The 18623-nt window shown below is 36.8% G+C and overlaps 1 protein-coding gene across 1 annotated transcript in view; it reads right to left on the bottom strand.

Annotated features, from left to right (window-relative positions):
- Positions 1 to 330: 330 nt before the first annotated feature.
- Positions 331 to 18623, bottom strand: part of FRK (fyn related Src family tyrosine kinase) — a 97726-nt gene continuing 79433 nt past the window's right edge. The window contains exons 5-8 of the mRNA XM_040979987.1: positions 12348 to 12506; positions 2091 to 2272; positions 945 to 1110; positions 331 to 556 (exon numbers count right to left, since the gene is read on the bottom strand). Coding sequence (XP_040835921.1) covers positions 342 to 556; positions 945 to 1110; positions 2091 to 2272; positions 12348 to 12506 — 722 coding nt within the window. The 3' untranslated portion in view covers positions 331 to 341. The remainder of the gene's footprint in view (positions 557 to 944; positions 1111 to 2090; positions 2273 to 12347; positions 12507 to 18623) is intronic.

The following is an 18623-nucleotide window of genomic DNA, read 5'->3' on the forward strand; positions in this document are numbered from 1 at the left end:
AACAGCCTGATAGGATTCAGTAATCCTAGGAATAATGAATATCCACTCTAATCAGTAAACAGGAAAATGCAACAGTCGCTGTCGAGTGTCTTGACCAGCATTTCAAATAATAAACAGAAGTGAAAGCATCTCTTAAAAAGAAAAGAACTTTGTTTAGTGTGTTTGATCAGGCAATGAGAAAAAATGACAATGTTTTCAGTTGTTCAGTTAATAAAATACACACAAAGCCTATTGCTTGAATATGTCAAGATAAACTGATTTTGGATATGGTTGATGAGATTGTGTTCCTGGACTTTATTATTTAATTTTTTGCTATGTCATCATTCCATGTTCTTCAGTATTCATCTTACAAAGTTATTTGTATCTGAATATGAAGAAGAGTCTGTTTCAAAATAGTCCTCAAGCCTCCACTGTAGGGTCTCAAACGCCGGTCGCTCCTTAGGTTCTGTTTTCCAGCACTCTAACATGATGGCGTAGAACTGCTCTGGGCAATTAGGCGGTTGTGGGAGTCTATAGTTTTGGCTCAACAACTGAATTACCTGAGCACCTGTCATACCTAGAAAACACAGAGTTGAAACAACAAGAAAAAAAGTAAAGATCAAAGTCTTCAATCCATAGACATATAAAAGTACTCTATGTTGTAAAGTGCCCTTTTTGGGCAGAGCTATGAGGTCTACTCTCCCCTATCCAGGTTGCAGAAAGTTAAGTAAATCCTGCAGCAAGTGGTGTCTGTGAGACTGCAACTCAAGAACAAATGAAAAGGCAGCAATAAACCACCTCATTAATGCAAATTGTCATCATCAAATTTTATCTATCAGGCTCCCACTGGTACATGATATGGTCAGCCTCATAACTCTGTACTCTAAGTCTGTATAAAGCAGTTAAAGCCATAGCTAAGTAGCTGACCTACAAAAGAAAAGTACACTTAAGGTTTAATTACTCACCACTATAAGGCATTTTTCCATAAGTAATGATTTCATAAAGAAGGATTCCAAATGACCACACATCAGACTTAATGCTGAATTTATTAGAACGAATGGCTTCGGGTGCAGTCCACTTCACCGGCAGCTTGGTTTCATGTTTGGATTCATAGATATCTTCATTATCTACCTGCTAATACATTAAAGAATCACATCAAGGTAATGTGGCTTTTTGGCTATCCTATCATCTACATCACATTAAAATTCAGTTCAATGAATAGAGTAACTTTGAATCTGGCAAACATGGTCAAAATATCCCTATAAAGTGATAGAGTATTTGAGAGCCTACTAAGTGCTAAGAATAGCACTGAAGAACTCTATTACATAAGGCAGAAATCATACATCTGGATTCAGATCTGATCTTTTCACAAGTAAAAAAAATACAAGTAGAGTCTGCTTTTTAGTTCTTGCTTGTTTTTGAGAGCCACTGATTTTGATAATTACCATGTAACCACTTGCTAATATTGAATAGTAGAATGCAAATGATTTAAATTAATATATCAACTCACCAGGGTTCTAATTAATTTAAAAAACAAAAGATGATGAATTCTTGAAGATCAAACACGAATCATATTTTTGTGGTTTCTATACCATAGCCATACTTTTAGTATAAAATATGGTGATTAAAATTAAACTCAGTGAAAAATACCTTATAGCATGTCTCTGTCTTTTGGACGCATGCCATAAAATGGGACAGAAGAAATGAAACAGTCTAGGTTTCCTGTAGGATTTTGTCAACCTCTATATTAGTCTGACATAAAGTGAAACAAGACAGATGAGTAAATATTCAACCTTTACCGCTTTTTATGAAACAAATAAAGGAAGACAAAGGATAATATTACTAACTGATCAATAGTACCAACAGGTAATTAATTCAATAACATGCAATATTTCATAATATGATTGCCTGTGCTTTCCTCTTTTTTGTTGTTGTTTTTGTTTTAGGAAATAGGGATAGGTGATTATATGTCTGCCAGATCCTCTGCTACCAAACAACACAAAACTTGAAGAAACATAGTTTTAAAAAGTAACAGCAAATTGATCAGCTTGCCAATTTGTTAGGTTTTTTTGTCTATTAGAAAAAAGTTAACCAAAAATTATTAGATCTACCTTAAAAACTCTGGCCAGTCCAAAATCTGCTACTTTGTAGATATTGTGTTCACCAACAAGGACATTTCTGGCAGCCAGGTCTCTATGGATATAGTTCTGAGACTCCAGGTAAGCCATTCCAGAAGCTACCTGCGCTGCCATGTCCACCTGTTGAGGCAGATGAATTTTTGACCCACCGTCATCTAAGCAATAAGAGAAAGTAAGAGATTTAATTTGGAAAACACAAGAACAACTGAAGTGAATTCTAAGAATTTTGATGAGTAAATGTCCAGTGAAATAAAGTGCTATGGCATTTATACATTGAAAAATGCAATTAATATAAATTATTTTGTCTTCTATAAAGATTTAGTAAGGCAACAATTTTCAGAATTCAAACATATTCCTGGACTGTGGTCCTCTTCCCTGAATAAACATTACACAGAGAAATAAATAAGAATGAGTCGAATTATTGTCTGAAAGAGTCTGAAGATAGCTGTATTTCAATAAGTCATCTCTTCAAAAAAATTATTGCTTTGTTAATTCAGGACTTCTTGAAATGCTGCAGTTTGTTTTAGATACTAAGGCACAGATATGTGAAATAATTTTCTCACAGTCACAAAAAAAAATACAATATACAGCTTTCACCTAACTTCTGGCAACCAAACCTCAAACCAGTCTTCTTAACTACCATATCTCTGGGGCCCAGTGAGGTAGCCTAGTAGTTAAGTCCACACCATGCATACGCCAGGATCCCATATGGGCGCAGATTCACATCCTGGCTGCTCTGTTCTACTTCCCATCCAGCTCCCTGCTTGTGGCCTGGGAAAACAGCGGAGGACGGCCCAAAGCCTTGGGACCCTGCACCCACGTGGGAGACCTGGAAGAAGTTCCACATTCCTGGCTTTGGATCAACTCAGCTCCAGCTGTTGTGGCCACTTGAGAATGGAAGATCTTTCTGTCTCTCCTTCTCTCTGTAAATCTGACTTTCCAATAAAAATAAAATAATAATAATGATAAAACTACTACACCTCTTAAGTCAGAGCTTGTGTTTAAGAGTCTTTGCCATAAGTCCAATGAGCTTTACACAATAATATTTGGCTTTTACAGACAGAATAAAATGATCCTAATGTGTAAGGCTACCCAGTTAAAAATTCTTATTTTTGCATTATATTGTTGTAAAAATCTACCTCATTGACAAAAAATATGATCTATTAACATTTATTAAATGAATATCCTGAATTTATGTGCTTACACTTGATACATTCTTTTTCTTTTCTCTTCTTGGCATACCATTCTTAGAACTAGCCACTCATCCTCCCAGAAAGACAGATACCTTTCCTAGGCAGTTTTTCTACCACTTTGTCTACATAACCCAGTATAGGAAAGTCACAGATCAGCTTTATCATTACAGAAGGTGTTAAAAACTAGTAAGTGGTGATTTGAAATGAAAGACATCATCTCTGGATACTACTTAGTTAATAGATAGCTTAAGATGGAATACTGAAAATTCTTATATAAATCTAAATAACAGTTACTATGAAAAAACCAAACATTATTGTGTAAAGCCCATAGAACGTACAGTGAAAACTCTCAGACACAAGTTCTGACTTCAGAGGTACAGTAGATAGAAAGAGGGGGTTGAAACTAGATTGCCAGACTTTTGATCAAGGTTGTGTATCATATTTGTGACTGTGGGCAAAATGTTTCACACCCCTCTGCCTCCATTTTCTGTTCTGCATAGAGAAAACAGCTAAGTAATGTATGGTATTAGATGTTCAACTGAGTTAATACAATGTGTCATCCCATATCTAAACACCAAGTCCAAGCTGCTATGTATCTGATCCAAATCCCTGCTAAGGTGAGAAAGCTGAGGAAGCAGCAGAATATGGCCACTACTCCTAAGATGGAGTACTCCTGCCAGTGGCCAACTGAGGCAGACATCTGGGGAGTGGACTAGCTCATGAAGCTCTCTCTCTCTTCCTTTTCACTTCCCCTTCCTCCTTCTTTCTCTGTCCCTCCCTCTCTGTGTCACTTTTTTTAAAAAAGAAATTAAGACAAATTGGTGATTAATCATTAAAAACTCCAAGATGGTTTTCCTTCTTTTTTTTTCTTAAAGATTTATTTATACTAATTGGAAAGTAGATTTTTTTTTTTTACAGAGAAGAGATCAGAGAAAGTATCTTCTATCCACTGGTTCATTCCCCAAGTGGTCGCAACAGCTGGAGATGAGCTGCTCCAAAGCTAGGAGCCAGGAGGCTCTTCTGGGTCTCCTGCATGGGTACAGGGTCCCAAGGCTTTTGGGCCATCCTCCACTGCTTTTCCAGGCTGCAAATAGGGAGCTGAATGGGGAAGTAGAGCAGCCAAGACACGAACCAGTTCCCACATGGTATCCCAGCATCTGCAAGGTAACAATTTAGCCGCTGAGCCATTGCACCGGGCCCTAAAATGGCACTTAATATACCCCACATCTGGTATTCATTCATTGTGAAAGCTCTTACAATTTGCATTTAGCATACAAAATATGGCAAACTGGTGATTTCATCTTAATGACATTCTTTACAATGTAGTTCTTTTATTTGCTCATTATAATTAAGCAAGTTTCCATGTTGTAAGTTATGTTATGGAGAGATTCATGGAGCAACATAAATAAGGCATTTCCAAGCCAAAAGCCACCACAAAACTGCCTTCAAATACAAACATCCCAGGAAGAACCTGTTCCTGCCAATTCAAATAAGTCCAGAAGAGGAGCCACCTCCAGTAGAGCCTTCATAGGATTGGGGAATCTGCCTGCATCCTGACAGCAAACTTATGAGAGATCCTTAGATGTTCCAAGTAAGCTGCCTTGATTCCTCACTGCAGAACACAAACACTGTGAGATAATGACTCTATGCTGTTTTAGGTCAGTAAGTTTTGAAGCAATGTGTTACATGGCCATAAACTACTAACAAAGGTTGATGCTACAAAAATAACATGAGTGTTCTGTGTACAGTATAAAAGCATGAACTATGGAGCCAGATTTTGTAACAAGTTGCTAAACTTCACCATACCTCAATTGTTTTACTACAAAATAGATAACAATAATGCTTACATTATAAGAATTTAATGCAAAATTTATAAAGGACTTAGAAAACTACCTGTCATGTAATAAGTATTGAAACTACTTTTTAAAGAAGAAAATTAAATACGTATGCTACTCTGCCACTACTATCCCTTATGATTAATTATTATTAAATCACCTAATATAAGCACAGATTTATAAAATAATTATTTGAAGGAATATTTATCATTTTCTCCATTTCCAAGGGGGTTCCTGGAAATAAGCATTTAGCTGTAGCATAAATATTCTAATTCAGGTACACCTGAGACAAAAATCTAAATTTCTCCCTAAGTATTCTATACCGCATCTTGCAAATGCACCGTATACATGACTGTTGAGCAGCCAAAAATCTATAGAATAATGGAGAGACTTGTATTCATGCAAACAGCATACCATTATGCAGTTACATCAAGTTAAAATTTATTGCAATAAAACTAATCCCATATACATTACATCAACCTAAGAAAACTATCCATGATAATGAAGAATAATGTGCTAGCACTTGGTTTATACAAACAGAAAATGTTTGTTGCATTTAAAAGAGTATCCTAGATACCTGATAGGTGTTAGATATGCCATAGTGTTTATGGGGGTCAGGCACGGCAAGTCCAACTAAACTAAAGGAATTCACATATTTATATACTTTTTAAATTTTCAGTAAAAAGTACCTTTCCTCATTTACCCTTGAGGCTATGTATTTTCTGACAGATTTCTCTCACCTTGGAAAAAGTTATAACAACAAAAATATGCAACAATAATTGAGCCATTTTATAGGATACAGAAATCAATAAAAAGAAAGATATTGAATTACATTTAGCAAAAACAATTAACATTTGTATGCTAAATGTAAATTACATTAAAATAATACTCAGAGCCTGATGCAGTAGCCCAGTGGCTAAAGTCCTCGCCTTGCTCATGCCAGGATCCCATATGGGCGCCGGTTCTAATCCCAGCAGCTCCACTTCCCATCTAGCTTGTTGCTTACGGTCTAGGAAAGCAGTCGAGGACAGCCCAAGGCCTTGGGACCCTGCAACCCGCTTGGGAGATCTGGGAGAAGCTCCTGGGTCCTGGTTTTGGATGGGCTTAGCTCAAGTTGTTGCAACTGCTTGAGGAATGAATCATTGTTTGGAAGATTTTTCTCTCTGTCTCTCTTCCTCTCTGTATATCTAACTTTCCAATAAAAATATCTTATAAAAAACTTAAAAATAATATTGAAATATTAGTTCAAATATAAAAAATAACATATACTTCTGTCACAATGGATGTAAAAAGGTTTGCATGAGTAGCCATATACTGAAGAAAACTGAGTAATACGTGTGTCTTATCAGAAGAATACAGCAGCCTCAGACATCTCAGCACACACTTCAAATACAACCAATACATATCAGAACTGGCGCAAAAATTCCCAAGTCTGTCTTAGTTAATATCTGCATTAAGAAACTGTTTTAAATAATATTTTAAATTATTCCTATTTTTCAAGTGTTTCAACTTAATTACATATATCATGATGGCTGCTTAAAAATGGCAGATTCATTTTAAGGACACTTAATTGAATTTACAGTTACTGACTGGGAAGGATTTTCAATAATAAGCATATATTTGTTATATCTTCTGAGTTGCTAAATATCCATAGAAATGAAGGCTGAGATAAACTTGACCCTGATGGCTTAACCCAGAAGATAAAAAGATTTGTATTCCACTTGAATAAACCTCATTAACAAGTCACAGGAATCCTAATGCCAGGGAAGTCTGTTGTATAATAACCAACTGGATGTTTTCAAGCTAATGTCAAAGGTCTCAATCTATTAGGGTCAAGGTAATAGCAATTTATTCCACTCATTCGACCAGTTAACACCTAATGAGTACACATCATTAGTGCTACACACTATTCTAACACAAAAAATGTAGAAAAATCTTTGCCCTCATGGGGTTACACTTAAAGATACTAGAAATGAGCTAAGTAGAGAAAACACACACTGTAAGTTGAATAGCAGGTATGGAGAGAAAACAAAAAGCAGAAAAGAGGAATATAAAAATCCAGTAGAAGACTAGAAGTTTAGAATTACTTTGATAGGTGTCCAGTGAAGGACTCACCAACATGGAAACATCAAGACTTTAAAGTAGTGAGAAGTGAATATGTGGTTAAAAAAATAATAATAATCCTGGAAAGTAGGAAGACTAGTAAAGAAAAATGTCCTAAACAGTTGACACAGAATCAACTAGGGAAAAGTCGCATAGGAAGTGAGGTCAGAGCGCTAATGGATGTGTAATAGTCTTGCAGGACTCAGAAGCAAGAACCACTGACAGTCTCAGATAGGATTTCATCTGAGGAAAGACAAATTGATTTGCATTTTAATTGGATCTCCCCAACTAATGCGGTAAAATGATGCTAGAAAGGATAAGAATCAAAACTGCTGGACCAGTGAGGCCAGTGTTAAATCCAATGGTTTGGAAGTCCAAGAGAACGTTGGGAGGAGGCAAAAATTCTTTATATATTTTGAAGGCTAGTCAATGAGATTTGTTGATGACTCGTGGGATATGAGAAGTAGAAATGAATACAAATGACATTGTCCAAGGAGTAGAAACTGCAAGAGTAGCAGAGATCTTTCCAGAAAGATCCCAAAAGTAACCCAAAAAGTAAGCTTCGGGTAAGCTATCTCAGACGTCTGATGGGCATATTAATTCAAATTTCAGACTGTGTAGAAATATTTACTCCTGTCGAGAACTTCTAAGAACTGTATCTGCTTACACTTATACCCAAGTTATGGTTGTCACATCTAATCAGAAGCTATAAAAGCCGGAGTTCAATTAGTGTCATCCTCTTTCCCTGCCAAGATGATCTAAAGAGCTGAACTACCAGCCAACGTATATCTACCTTTTCTGAGATGGATAAAACATTCATATGTAGATGGTAAGAGAACAGCTGGGTATATTATTCTGAGGTAAGGGAGAGACAAAATTTAAGGAATCACTAATGCATAAACAATTTTAAAAAGAGCCTAGTAACATGAATAAAGGAACTAATGAGGTTATAGGTAACTCTTGGGGAACTCCAAAAACACTGAAATCCCTGGGAAATGAGGGCAATCACAGAGGTGAAGAAGACTAAGAAAGTAAAGAGGAAAGATCATATTGATACAACATATCAAAACTTGTGGGACACAATCAAAGCAGTGAAACAAGAAAATTTCTAAATAAATTTTAAAAAGAGAAATTTTTATTTCATTTAATGCCTATGTCAAGAAACCAGAAAGGTCCCAGGAAAATGGAATAACCATATATCTGAAGGAACTAGAAAAATAACAGCAAAATATTCCAGGATTAATAAAAAATAAAGTAATAATCAAAATATGGGAGGAAAAAAAAATAGAGACCAAAGAATAATACATAAGATCAACAAATCAAAGATTTGGGACCCTGCACCCATGTGGGAGACCCGGAAGAGGCTCCTGACTCCTGGCTTCGGATGGGCATAGCATCGGCCGTGGCGCTCACTTGGGGAGTGAATCATCAGATGGAAGATCTTTCTCACTGTCTCTCCTCCTCTCTGTATATCTGACTTTCCAATAAAAATAAATAAATCTTTAATATATATATATAACAAAGATCTAAAACTAGACAAAGATGTCCACTTTCATCACTGCTATTCAATATAGTATTGGAAGTCCTCACTGGATCTATTAGGCAAGAAAAACAAATTAAAGGAATTCAAATTAGAGCTGAGGAACTAAAATTTTCCCTTTTTACAGATGATATGATTTTATATACAGGAGAAAAGAGTCAATCAAGAAATTATTGGAACTCACAAGACAATTTGTCAAGATAAGGGGGCACAAAATTAATTAATATAAACTAAAGACATAAATAACTCCATGGCTGAGAAAGAACTTTTAAGTACTGTCCCATGATATAGGAAATGAACCTTAAATACATGAAATAATCTTAACCAGAGATGTGGAAAATCTTTATGATGATAGTTATGAAACTTAAAAAAAAAAGAAATAGAATACATTGAATGATGAACAAATTTACTATGTTTCTGGAACAGTAGAATCAACATCATCAAAATGTCCATATTACCAAAAATCATCTAAAAATTCAATGCAATCCCAATCAAAATCACAACAACATTTTTCTCACACAAAAGATCACAAATAGCCAAAGCTATCCTGACGAATTAAAAAAAAAAAAAAAAAAGAGCTGAAGGAATCACAATTCAACCTCAACACATACTATAGTGCAGTGGTCATCAAAACATTCTGATACTGATACAAAAACAGAAGAAGATCAAAGGAACAGAATAGAAATACCAGAAGGGAACCCACATATGTACAGCCAACCAATCTTCAAAAAGAGAAATGAATATAACCCAAAGAAAATTTTGGTCTCTTTAACAAATGCTGATGGGACAATTGAATAGCAGCCTACAAAAGTAACAAAAAAGATCCCCACTTCTCACCTTATAAGAAAAAAAAAATCATCTCTAAATGGATCAAGGATCTAAATCTGCACCCAGAAGTCATTAAACTACTGGAGGAAGACATAGGAAGCACTCTCCAAGATATAGTAATTGGGAAAGACTTCTTAGAAAAGACACCAAAAACATAAAAAGTCAGTCAAAATTAACAAATGGGACTATATCAAACCAAGATGTTTGTGTACCACAAAACAAACAAACAAACAGCAAAGCAAAGTGACAATCAACAGAGTGGGAGAAAATCTTTCAACATTGCATAACAGATAGGGCACTAATATCCAGGATTTACAAGAGCTTCAGAAACTCAATGAAAGCAAATCAAGCAACCTTGTAAAGAAACAGGAAAGGAAATGAGCAGGCATTTCTTAAAGGAACAAATTCAAACGGCTAATAAATAATGAAAAAATGCTCTCAAGCTCATTCGGTATTAGGAAAATACAAATAAAAACCACAATGAGGTTCAACATAAGTCCAGTGAGATTGGTCTAAATTTGGAAGTATACTAACAACACTTACTGGCAAGGATTTAGGCAAAAAGTACCATACTCCGTTCCTGGTGAGAGCGTAGACTAGTGCAGCAACTATGGAAGTCAGTACGGAGAGGGCTAAGACAACTGAAAATTTATTTACCATATTACTCAGGTATCTTATCCCTGGGAATATATCCAAAGGAAGTAAAATCAGCATATGAGAAAGTGACCTGCAATCCTATTTACATAGCAGCATAATCTACAACAGTGAAGACATGGAAACAACTTAGATGTGCATCAAAAGAGGAATGGATACAAAAACAGTGGTAAATCTACTCTGTGGAACACTACCCAGCCATCAAAAAGAATTAAATTCTACCACTTTTACAAAATAGTCCCAACTAGAGACCATAATGTTTAGTAAAATAAGGAATTCCAAAGGACAAATGCCATATATTCTCTCTGATATAAAGCAACATTCATGCAAAATACAAACCAAAGATATGAGTTAAACTTGTATAATATACATATATTCTCATAGATAAACTATATACCAGAAACTAGCATACTGGCAAGTAAAGATATGTTGCTGCATTCATCTCTACTCCTGAATAAAATGAGGACTCTCAATGAAACTGTTAAACATATCTGATAATATGATACTACACCTATACCTCCAATTACATGATACATTTTTATAGCAGAATTTTGGATTTGTGACTGTTGCTAAAGGATCCTTCTGTTGCAGCGTTATGGGGGAAACAGTCGTGTGGAGAATGGAAAGGGAGGAAGGCAAGATGAAGGTGGGAATCCCTATACATAGAAAAGCAAATCACGGAAAATAAAAATAGTTAACCTGTATTCCCATGGTGAAAGGGGAAAAAATGGGTTCCAATGCAAACATCACTCCTGATGCCTCTGGATGGTGTGTGCTCAACTCTGATGGAGGCATGGGTGGGACAGGGTTGGGAGAGGGAAGGGGCTTATTTGGCGAGGTGCTTTTCTTTGGAGACTTCCTACGCTTCTGCTGTTGTTTCATGCACTCTAGCTACCCTGCCTTTGAGTCATTTATAAGTTATTGAGTCTGGACATTTGTTTTGCTCTAAATAAAACCTGCTCTCCTGTACACCTTTATGCTTCCACCTTTGAATTGCTTCCTGCCTGGAGGAAGGAATACAATAAGCCCAGTTGGGAGCCCAACAGATCACAAGACAACCCAGCATCACTCCTATACCTTGTCTTAGCCATAAGGTAAAAGGGATCAAAGCTGAATTTCTTTTTTTATAGCTGCTAACAAGTGAGAAATATTTATGCAAGAGGGCAGAAATATTTCTGTTTTAAATAGCATTTTGCAGACCTCATTATGTTCTTTGTTCTTACCCCATTTTCAACTTATTACTATCAACTTCATGAGAGACCCCAAAATCACAGAACACTCTTATCTTTAGGAAATATTTTCTATCGTTCTCACTCCACTTTACCTCTGTATGTTCTTTCATTTTCATTCTGACTCTTCAAGTAATTGCAGAAAAGTCTCTTTCTTAGGCATGAATTATTCTCTCTGTACTTTAACTTCACTTCTTTGAACATCTCATTTTAATGCTTATTATATTATTTATTAAATTATTCATTTGCAATAAATATCAAAATTTCACTATGCCCTTAAGTTCTCTGACTACAAGAAACACATGCAAGAATAATAATAGTGTATATCTGCTTTTCAATTTGAAAATTATAATGTTGCCTGGTAGTGAAAGTGTTTCTAAATAAAAAGTACAATGGTATTAAATACTGTAAGTACAATGCTGTCAAATATTGCCAAAATGGAAAAAAAAAAAGAAAACAACCTAGGATGCATTTGATTCTCTTTCCCCAAATGTATTACATGCCCCCAAATTCTGTGAAACAGAAAGTATTAACCCATGACTGACAGTGCTTAGCTAGTTGGGAAGCATAACCATGCAAAATATCCATTCTACAACTCCCACATTATATACAAGTACTCTGGATGTCTACTGTAAACATCTTGTTCTTCACTACATAAACATCTTCCTCCATTTAAGGACCAGTATATATCCTATTAAATAGTAATTGAGCCATTCAATGTTAAGACATTCATTCCCAGGACACACATACAGTAAATATCCTTCAGGTTACAGACAACTTGCTAAACTGACACTTAAAGGACTAGCCAAATTTAACCATTTTTCCCTTTTCTGAAGTATTTAGCTTACTTTGGAGATATTCTTGTAGACTTCCATGTCTCATCAACTCTGTAATAATATAAATTGGATCCTCTAAAGTGCAAACAGCATAAAGCTGGATAAGTTTTGGATGTCTTAGGCTCTTCATCATCTGTGCCTCCCGCAGGAAGTCTTTTGGATCCATTGAACCTGAAACAAGAAGGGAAATCACTTCATGTTACTAAGCATTTCTAAACCCACAGCAACCTGGTGGGAATCACCAAGATTGCTTCCTGTTCTCAGCAAAGTAAGAGCAAAAATCTTCAGAGTTATCAAACAAAAGGGATCACTTTAGCCAGGGTAAACTAATTACTAGACATGTTGGTGTATCAGAGGTGGATAGTTTATGTTAAGCCTGTTGATTCAGGCCCATATGAAAATGATGACAAAAGGAAAGGTGATACCCCAAATGATAAAACAAGGCAGGCACCTTAAGAATACAAATGGAAGACATTCTGTTAACATGAACACTGGAAGATACTAAACATTTAATTGGCACAGTAGAGCTTTTTCTTTCAGAATTCTAAGACTGATAGCTGCCCTGTGCTTGGTATCTACTACAGGAACAGCTGGATGAAAACCTAAAACTGACATTGTGTCATATTTATGCCCTTTATCTATAGAAACAGAGAGTGCAACACACGTAGAAAACATTCAGGAGCAATCCCCCAAAGTTAGTGTTTTTCTAACCAGTTTTATATATTTAACTTGAAAATAATGACACTCAACGTTTTCTCCTGAATAATCTGTTTGTACCATGAGAGCATTAATAGCTTAGTGACATGACAAGTGAATTAGCATTAGGATCTGCTTGGAGGAATTAAGTTGTATTTAAGTGGCTAAATTGTGATTCATTATGTGGGGTGCTAAATAGTTAACATCAAATGGAACTTAAGGGAAAGAAGACTACATGAAGTTTATATCTCATCAGTAATTTGAAAATCTCATGTTTCCTTCAGGATGTGATGTTTCACAGACAATATTTGAAATTGTCATTACATGTGTTAGTATTCACAACAGATAATGCAGGTCTGTTTCCCACTGATGCTCAGAGAGATCATCCCATCCATCATCCTCTCCATGTTAAACATCTCATGACTTTCTCAACACACCTCTAACAACAATGGACCGGTCTACGAAACAAAAACTCAACAAAGAAACAACAGAGCTCACACAAACAATAGAACAACTGGACTTAGTAGACATATATAGAACTTTTTATCCTAAGGCCACAGACTATACATTCTTCTCAGCGGTGCATGGCACCTTCTCCAGAATCGACCACATGATAGGACATAAAGCGAATCTAAACAACTTCCAAAACATTAGTATCATACCATGTACCCTCTCAGACCACCATGGGATGAAACTGGAAATCAACAACTCAAAACTCCCCAGGAAGTATAGGCACTCTTGGAAATTGAACAATATGCTATTAAACGAACAATGGGTCAGAGAAGAAATTAAAGATGAGATCAAAAAATTCATGGAAACCAATGAAAACTCTGATACTACATTCCAAAACTTGTGGGACACCGCCAAAGCAGTGCTACGAGGTAGATTCATCGCAATCGGAGCGCATGTCAAGGCCCAAGAAAGACGCCAAATACAGGAACTAACCACACACCTCCAGGATCTGGAAAAACAGCAGCAGAAGAGTCCCACGCACAATAGGAAACAAGAAATCATCAAAACAAGGGAGGAGATAAACCAAATAGAAATCAAAAAAACTATACATAAAATCAACAAATCAAAAAGTTGTTTTTTTGAGAAAATAAACAAAATAGACACTCCACTGGCCCGATTGACCAAAAAAAAACAAGAGAAAGTGAGAATCAACAGCATTAAAGATGAAAAAGGCAACATAACAACAGACACTGCAATCATCAAGAAAATAATTAGAAACTACTACAAAGAACTGTACTCCCACAAGTTTGAGGACCACCAAGAAATAGAAAAGTTCTTGGACTCCCACCATTTACCAAAACTCAGTCCGGAGGCAACTGCAGAATTAAATAAACCCATAACCGAGGTAGAGATTGAAACAGTCATCAAGGATCTCCCAACGAAAAAAAGCCCAGGCCCAGACGGCTTCACTACAGAATTCTACAAAACATTCCGAACAGAACTAACCCCAATCCTCTACAAGCTCTTCAAAACAATAGAGGAGGAAGCAACCCTCCCAAACTCATTCTATGAAGCCAACATCACCTTAATCCCAAAACTGGATAGAGAACCATCAGAGAAGGAAAACTACAGACCTATTTCTCTGATGAACATTGATGCTAAAATTCTCAACAAAATCCTAGCCAATAGAATTCAAAAAATCATCAGACAGATCATTCATCCGGATCAAGTAGGATTCATCCCTGGAATGCAGGGATGGTTCAACATTCGGAAATCCATAAATGTTATAAACCATATCCAAAAACTGCAAAACAAGAACCACATAATAGTTTCAATAGATGCAGAAAAAGCTTTCGACAAAATCCAACACCTCTTCATGCTAAAAACTCTAGCCAAAGTAGGCATAGATGGGAAAATCCACAACATAATTAAAGCAATTTATGAAAAACCCAACGCCAGTATCATACTGAATGGAGAAAAGCTAGAACCCTTCCCACTGAGATCTGGAACAAGACAAGGGTGCCCACTATCACCACTGCTATTCAACATAGTCCTAGAGGTACTTGCAGAGGCCATAAGACAAGAAAAAGAAATCAAAGGCATACGTATAGGAAACGAAGAAGTCAAGCTTTCACTATATGCAGATGACATAATCCTATACATAGAAAAACCAGGAGACTCAATACAGAAACTGCTAGAACTTATACGAGAGTTTGGCAGAGTGGCGGGGTACAAAATTAACGAACGAAAATCAACAGCCATAGTGTACGCAAATAACACCAAGATGGAAGAAGATCTAACCAACAGGATACCATTCAAAATAGCAGAGAGAAGTATGAAGTATTTGGGAATAAATCTAACCAAAAGTGTAGGAGACCTATTCGAAGAAAACTACAAACTATTTAAAAAGGAAATTGAACAAAACCTCAAAAGATGGAATAACATCCCGTGCTCCTGGATAGGCAAAATCAATATCATTAAAATGTCTATATTACCACAAGCAATATACATTTTCAACGCAATTCCAATCAAATTGCCCAAAACATTCTTCACGGAACTGGATACAATGATTCAAAAGTTCATCTGGAAACACAAAAAAACACGAATAGCTAGAACCATCCTGAAAAATAAGAAATTAGCAGGGGGAATCACAATCCCGGACCTCTGGACATACTATAGAGCAGTGGTTATCAAAACAGCCTGGTACTGGCACAAAGACAGAAAGGAAGATCAATGGAATAGAATAGAAACACCAAAAGGGAATCCACACAGATACAGCCAATTAATCTTTGACAAAAAGACCAATGACAGCTTAAGCAAGTGGGAAGGCCTCTTTAGTAAATGTTGTTGGGACAACTGGCTGATAGCCTGTAGAAACAAAAAGATAGACCCACATCTATCACCATACACTAAGATCCAATCTACATGGATAAAAGACCTAAACCTACATCCAGAAACCTTCAAACTCTTGCAAGAAAATGTAGGAAATACCCTGCAAGACCTAGGAGTAGGTACCGACTTTCTAAGAAGGACACCAAAAGCAATAGCAGTTGAGAACAGAATAAACAAATGGGACCTCATCAAACTAAGAAGCTTCTGTACAGCAAGGGAAACAATCAACAAAGTAAAAAAGCAACCCACAGAGTGGGAGAAGATCTTTGCACACGATATAGGCGATAGGGGGCTAATTTCCAGGATATACAAAGAACTTCAAAACAACCAAAAAACCAAAACAAACAAGCCACTCAAGAAATGGGCACGGGAAATGGGCAAACATTTCACAAAGGAACAAGTCCAAATGGCAAACAAACATATGAAAAAATGTTCCAGCTCCCTAGCAATAAGGGAAATCCAAATTAAAACATCGATGAGGTACCACCTAACACCAGTAAGATTGGCCCACATAAACAAGAACACCAACGACGCTTGCTGGCGAGGATGCGGGGAAAAGGGAACCCTACTCCACTGCTGGTGGAGCTGCAAATTGGTACAGCCTTTATGGAAATCAGTCTGGAGAACACTCAAACAACTCAAAATCTGCATACCATATGACCCAGCAATAGCACTCCTAGGAATATATCCAAAACACCTGTTTTACGACAAACCAACATGCACCCCTATGTTCATTGCAGCACAATCAGTAATTGCGAAAACATGGAAGCAACCGAAATGCCCATCAGCAGAAGATTGGATAAGAAAGCTTTGGTTCATCTACTCCATGGAATACTACTCAGCTATTAAAAAAAACAAAATGCAGTTCTTTGTGGCTAAATGGGCACAACTGGAAACTATAATGCTAAGGGAAATGAGCGAATCCCAAAAGATTAGATACCACATGTTTGCCTTGATTTAACCTGTAATTTTTTGTTTGGTTGTTTGTTATTTTTTGAACCTGTCATTGATACTGTCTCAACCCAGATGTTTCGAAGAATGGAACTTGCATTATTTTTAACATATTGTTTACCCAATACTATGTCAATTAATTCCATAATGTTGTATAATGATACTGAGGCCTTGTTGGGGCTTTTAACTGACTGGATCTTTACTCTGTTAGACCTATCTTCAGACCATAGAAGGTCTCCCCAAGAGGCCACTGAACTTATCTGGACAATAAGACGCTGAACTTTATGCTAGGCATGTGTTTGCAAGCAATGAATCTCAACTGAACTTGAACTATGGTTATGCAACAAGGTGGAGGAATCCACCATGGGGGAAGGGGTATGGGAGGGGTGGGGGGGATCCCCAGCGCCTATAAAACTGTACTACATAATATAATGTAAGCAACAATAAAAAAAAAAAAACAAAAAACAAAAAAAAAAAACATCTCATGACTGGTATTTGAACCTGTCATGGACAAACTTTGACATTCTAAAGCTGGTGTGACTTGCTTATCAATGTGAAGTTAAAAAGAGTTACATGTGACCTGCATATCCTTGTGCATGAAACATTTAGGCAGTCTATCCAGGCCTAATCAAACTCTGGATTATAGACAAATCAGCTCTGCCACCAGCTCCCTGTGTGCTCATGAGTGAGTTACCAGATCTCTCTGAACTTTAGTTTTTTCATATGTAAAATGTAACTAACGGCCATACTAACATCAAAACATATTTATTCAGTGTTTACCAATCGTTATTATTATTATTAATATGAATAGTCTATACAAACACATTGGCCAGCTACATGTATTTTTTTCCAGAGGCCGAGGAAGAAAAGGGGCAAGCATGTAAAGAGGGAAAATTTCCCATCCTTTTTTCCATATCATTTTCCTGGGCTACCTCAACTCTATATTTTCCATTTATTTACTCCACATAATCAAAATGACTAAAATTTGGAATCATAGTGGCAAACCAGAGCTAAGATGTACCTCAACATGATAATGGTTTTGTTCTTGGTGATTATAAGTTTGGCAAGTGGTCAGATGTGGATATAACATGACTTCCATATGCATCCACCATATACATCCACCATAAGGAATATGATTCAGTATTGATTATGATAATCATTCAGACAATTCATGTATACCATATACCTATATGTTAATGATTTGCATTGCCGTCTACTTAATAAAATGCAAGATACTCAAATCATTCCCAGATCAGACTTTCCACAAAAGCCAAAATTATGGTATGTCAGGCGTCTCCATAGATGTAGGCTGCTCAGAGCACTCCTTAATGGCTGCTCAGAGCGCACTGGTTACTGTAAGGAGTGACTGGAACAACAGCACCAAGACTGACCCCACCATTCTTGGACTCAGTGCCACATTGAATACCTGCTTACCCAGCACTACCGTTAATGCCCTAGGTCTCTGTTCCTTTAAGACTCACTTGCCTACGTGAGCTTCAAACCCTTTAGGTATAAACCATGCTCTCCACCAATCCCTATACTTTATGGTTCCCATACCTGAAGCCCTGTTCTACCAATCCCCTGAGGCATTAATCCCTGATGTCCACCTACAGCTGCATCTGCCAGTCCCATACCTGCACTCCCCACACTCCACCTCAAGGCTATACAGATGCCTTTGCTCTTTGCCCTCTCTCTCTCTCCCTCTGACCTTCTCTTTTCTTTCTAGCTCTCTGTCCGTTTTTCTCTGCCTCCACTTTATCCCTGCCCTGTGGCTACCAACCCCACCAAAATAAAGAA

This window comes from Ochotona curzoniae, unplaced genomic scaffold (assembly GCF_017591425.1).
Source record: "Ochotona curzoniae isolate NIBS_2020 unplaced genomic scaffold, NIBS_Ocur_1.0 contig_3368, whole genome shotgun sequence".
NCBI classification, from domain to species: Eukaryota; Metazoa; Chordata; class Mammalia; order Lagomorpha; family Ochotonidae; genus Ochotona; species Ochotona curzoniae.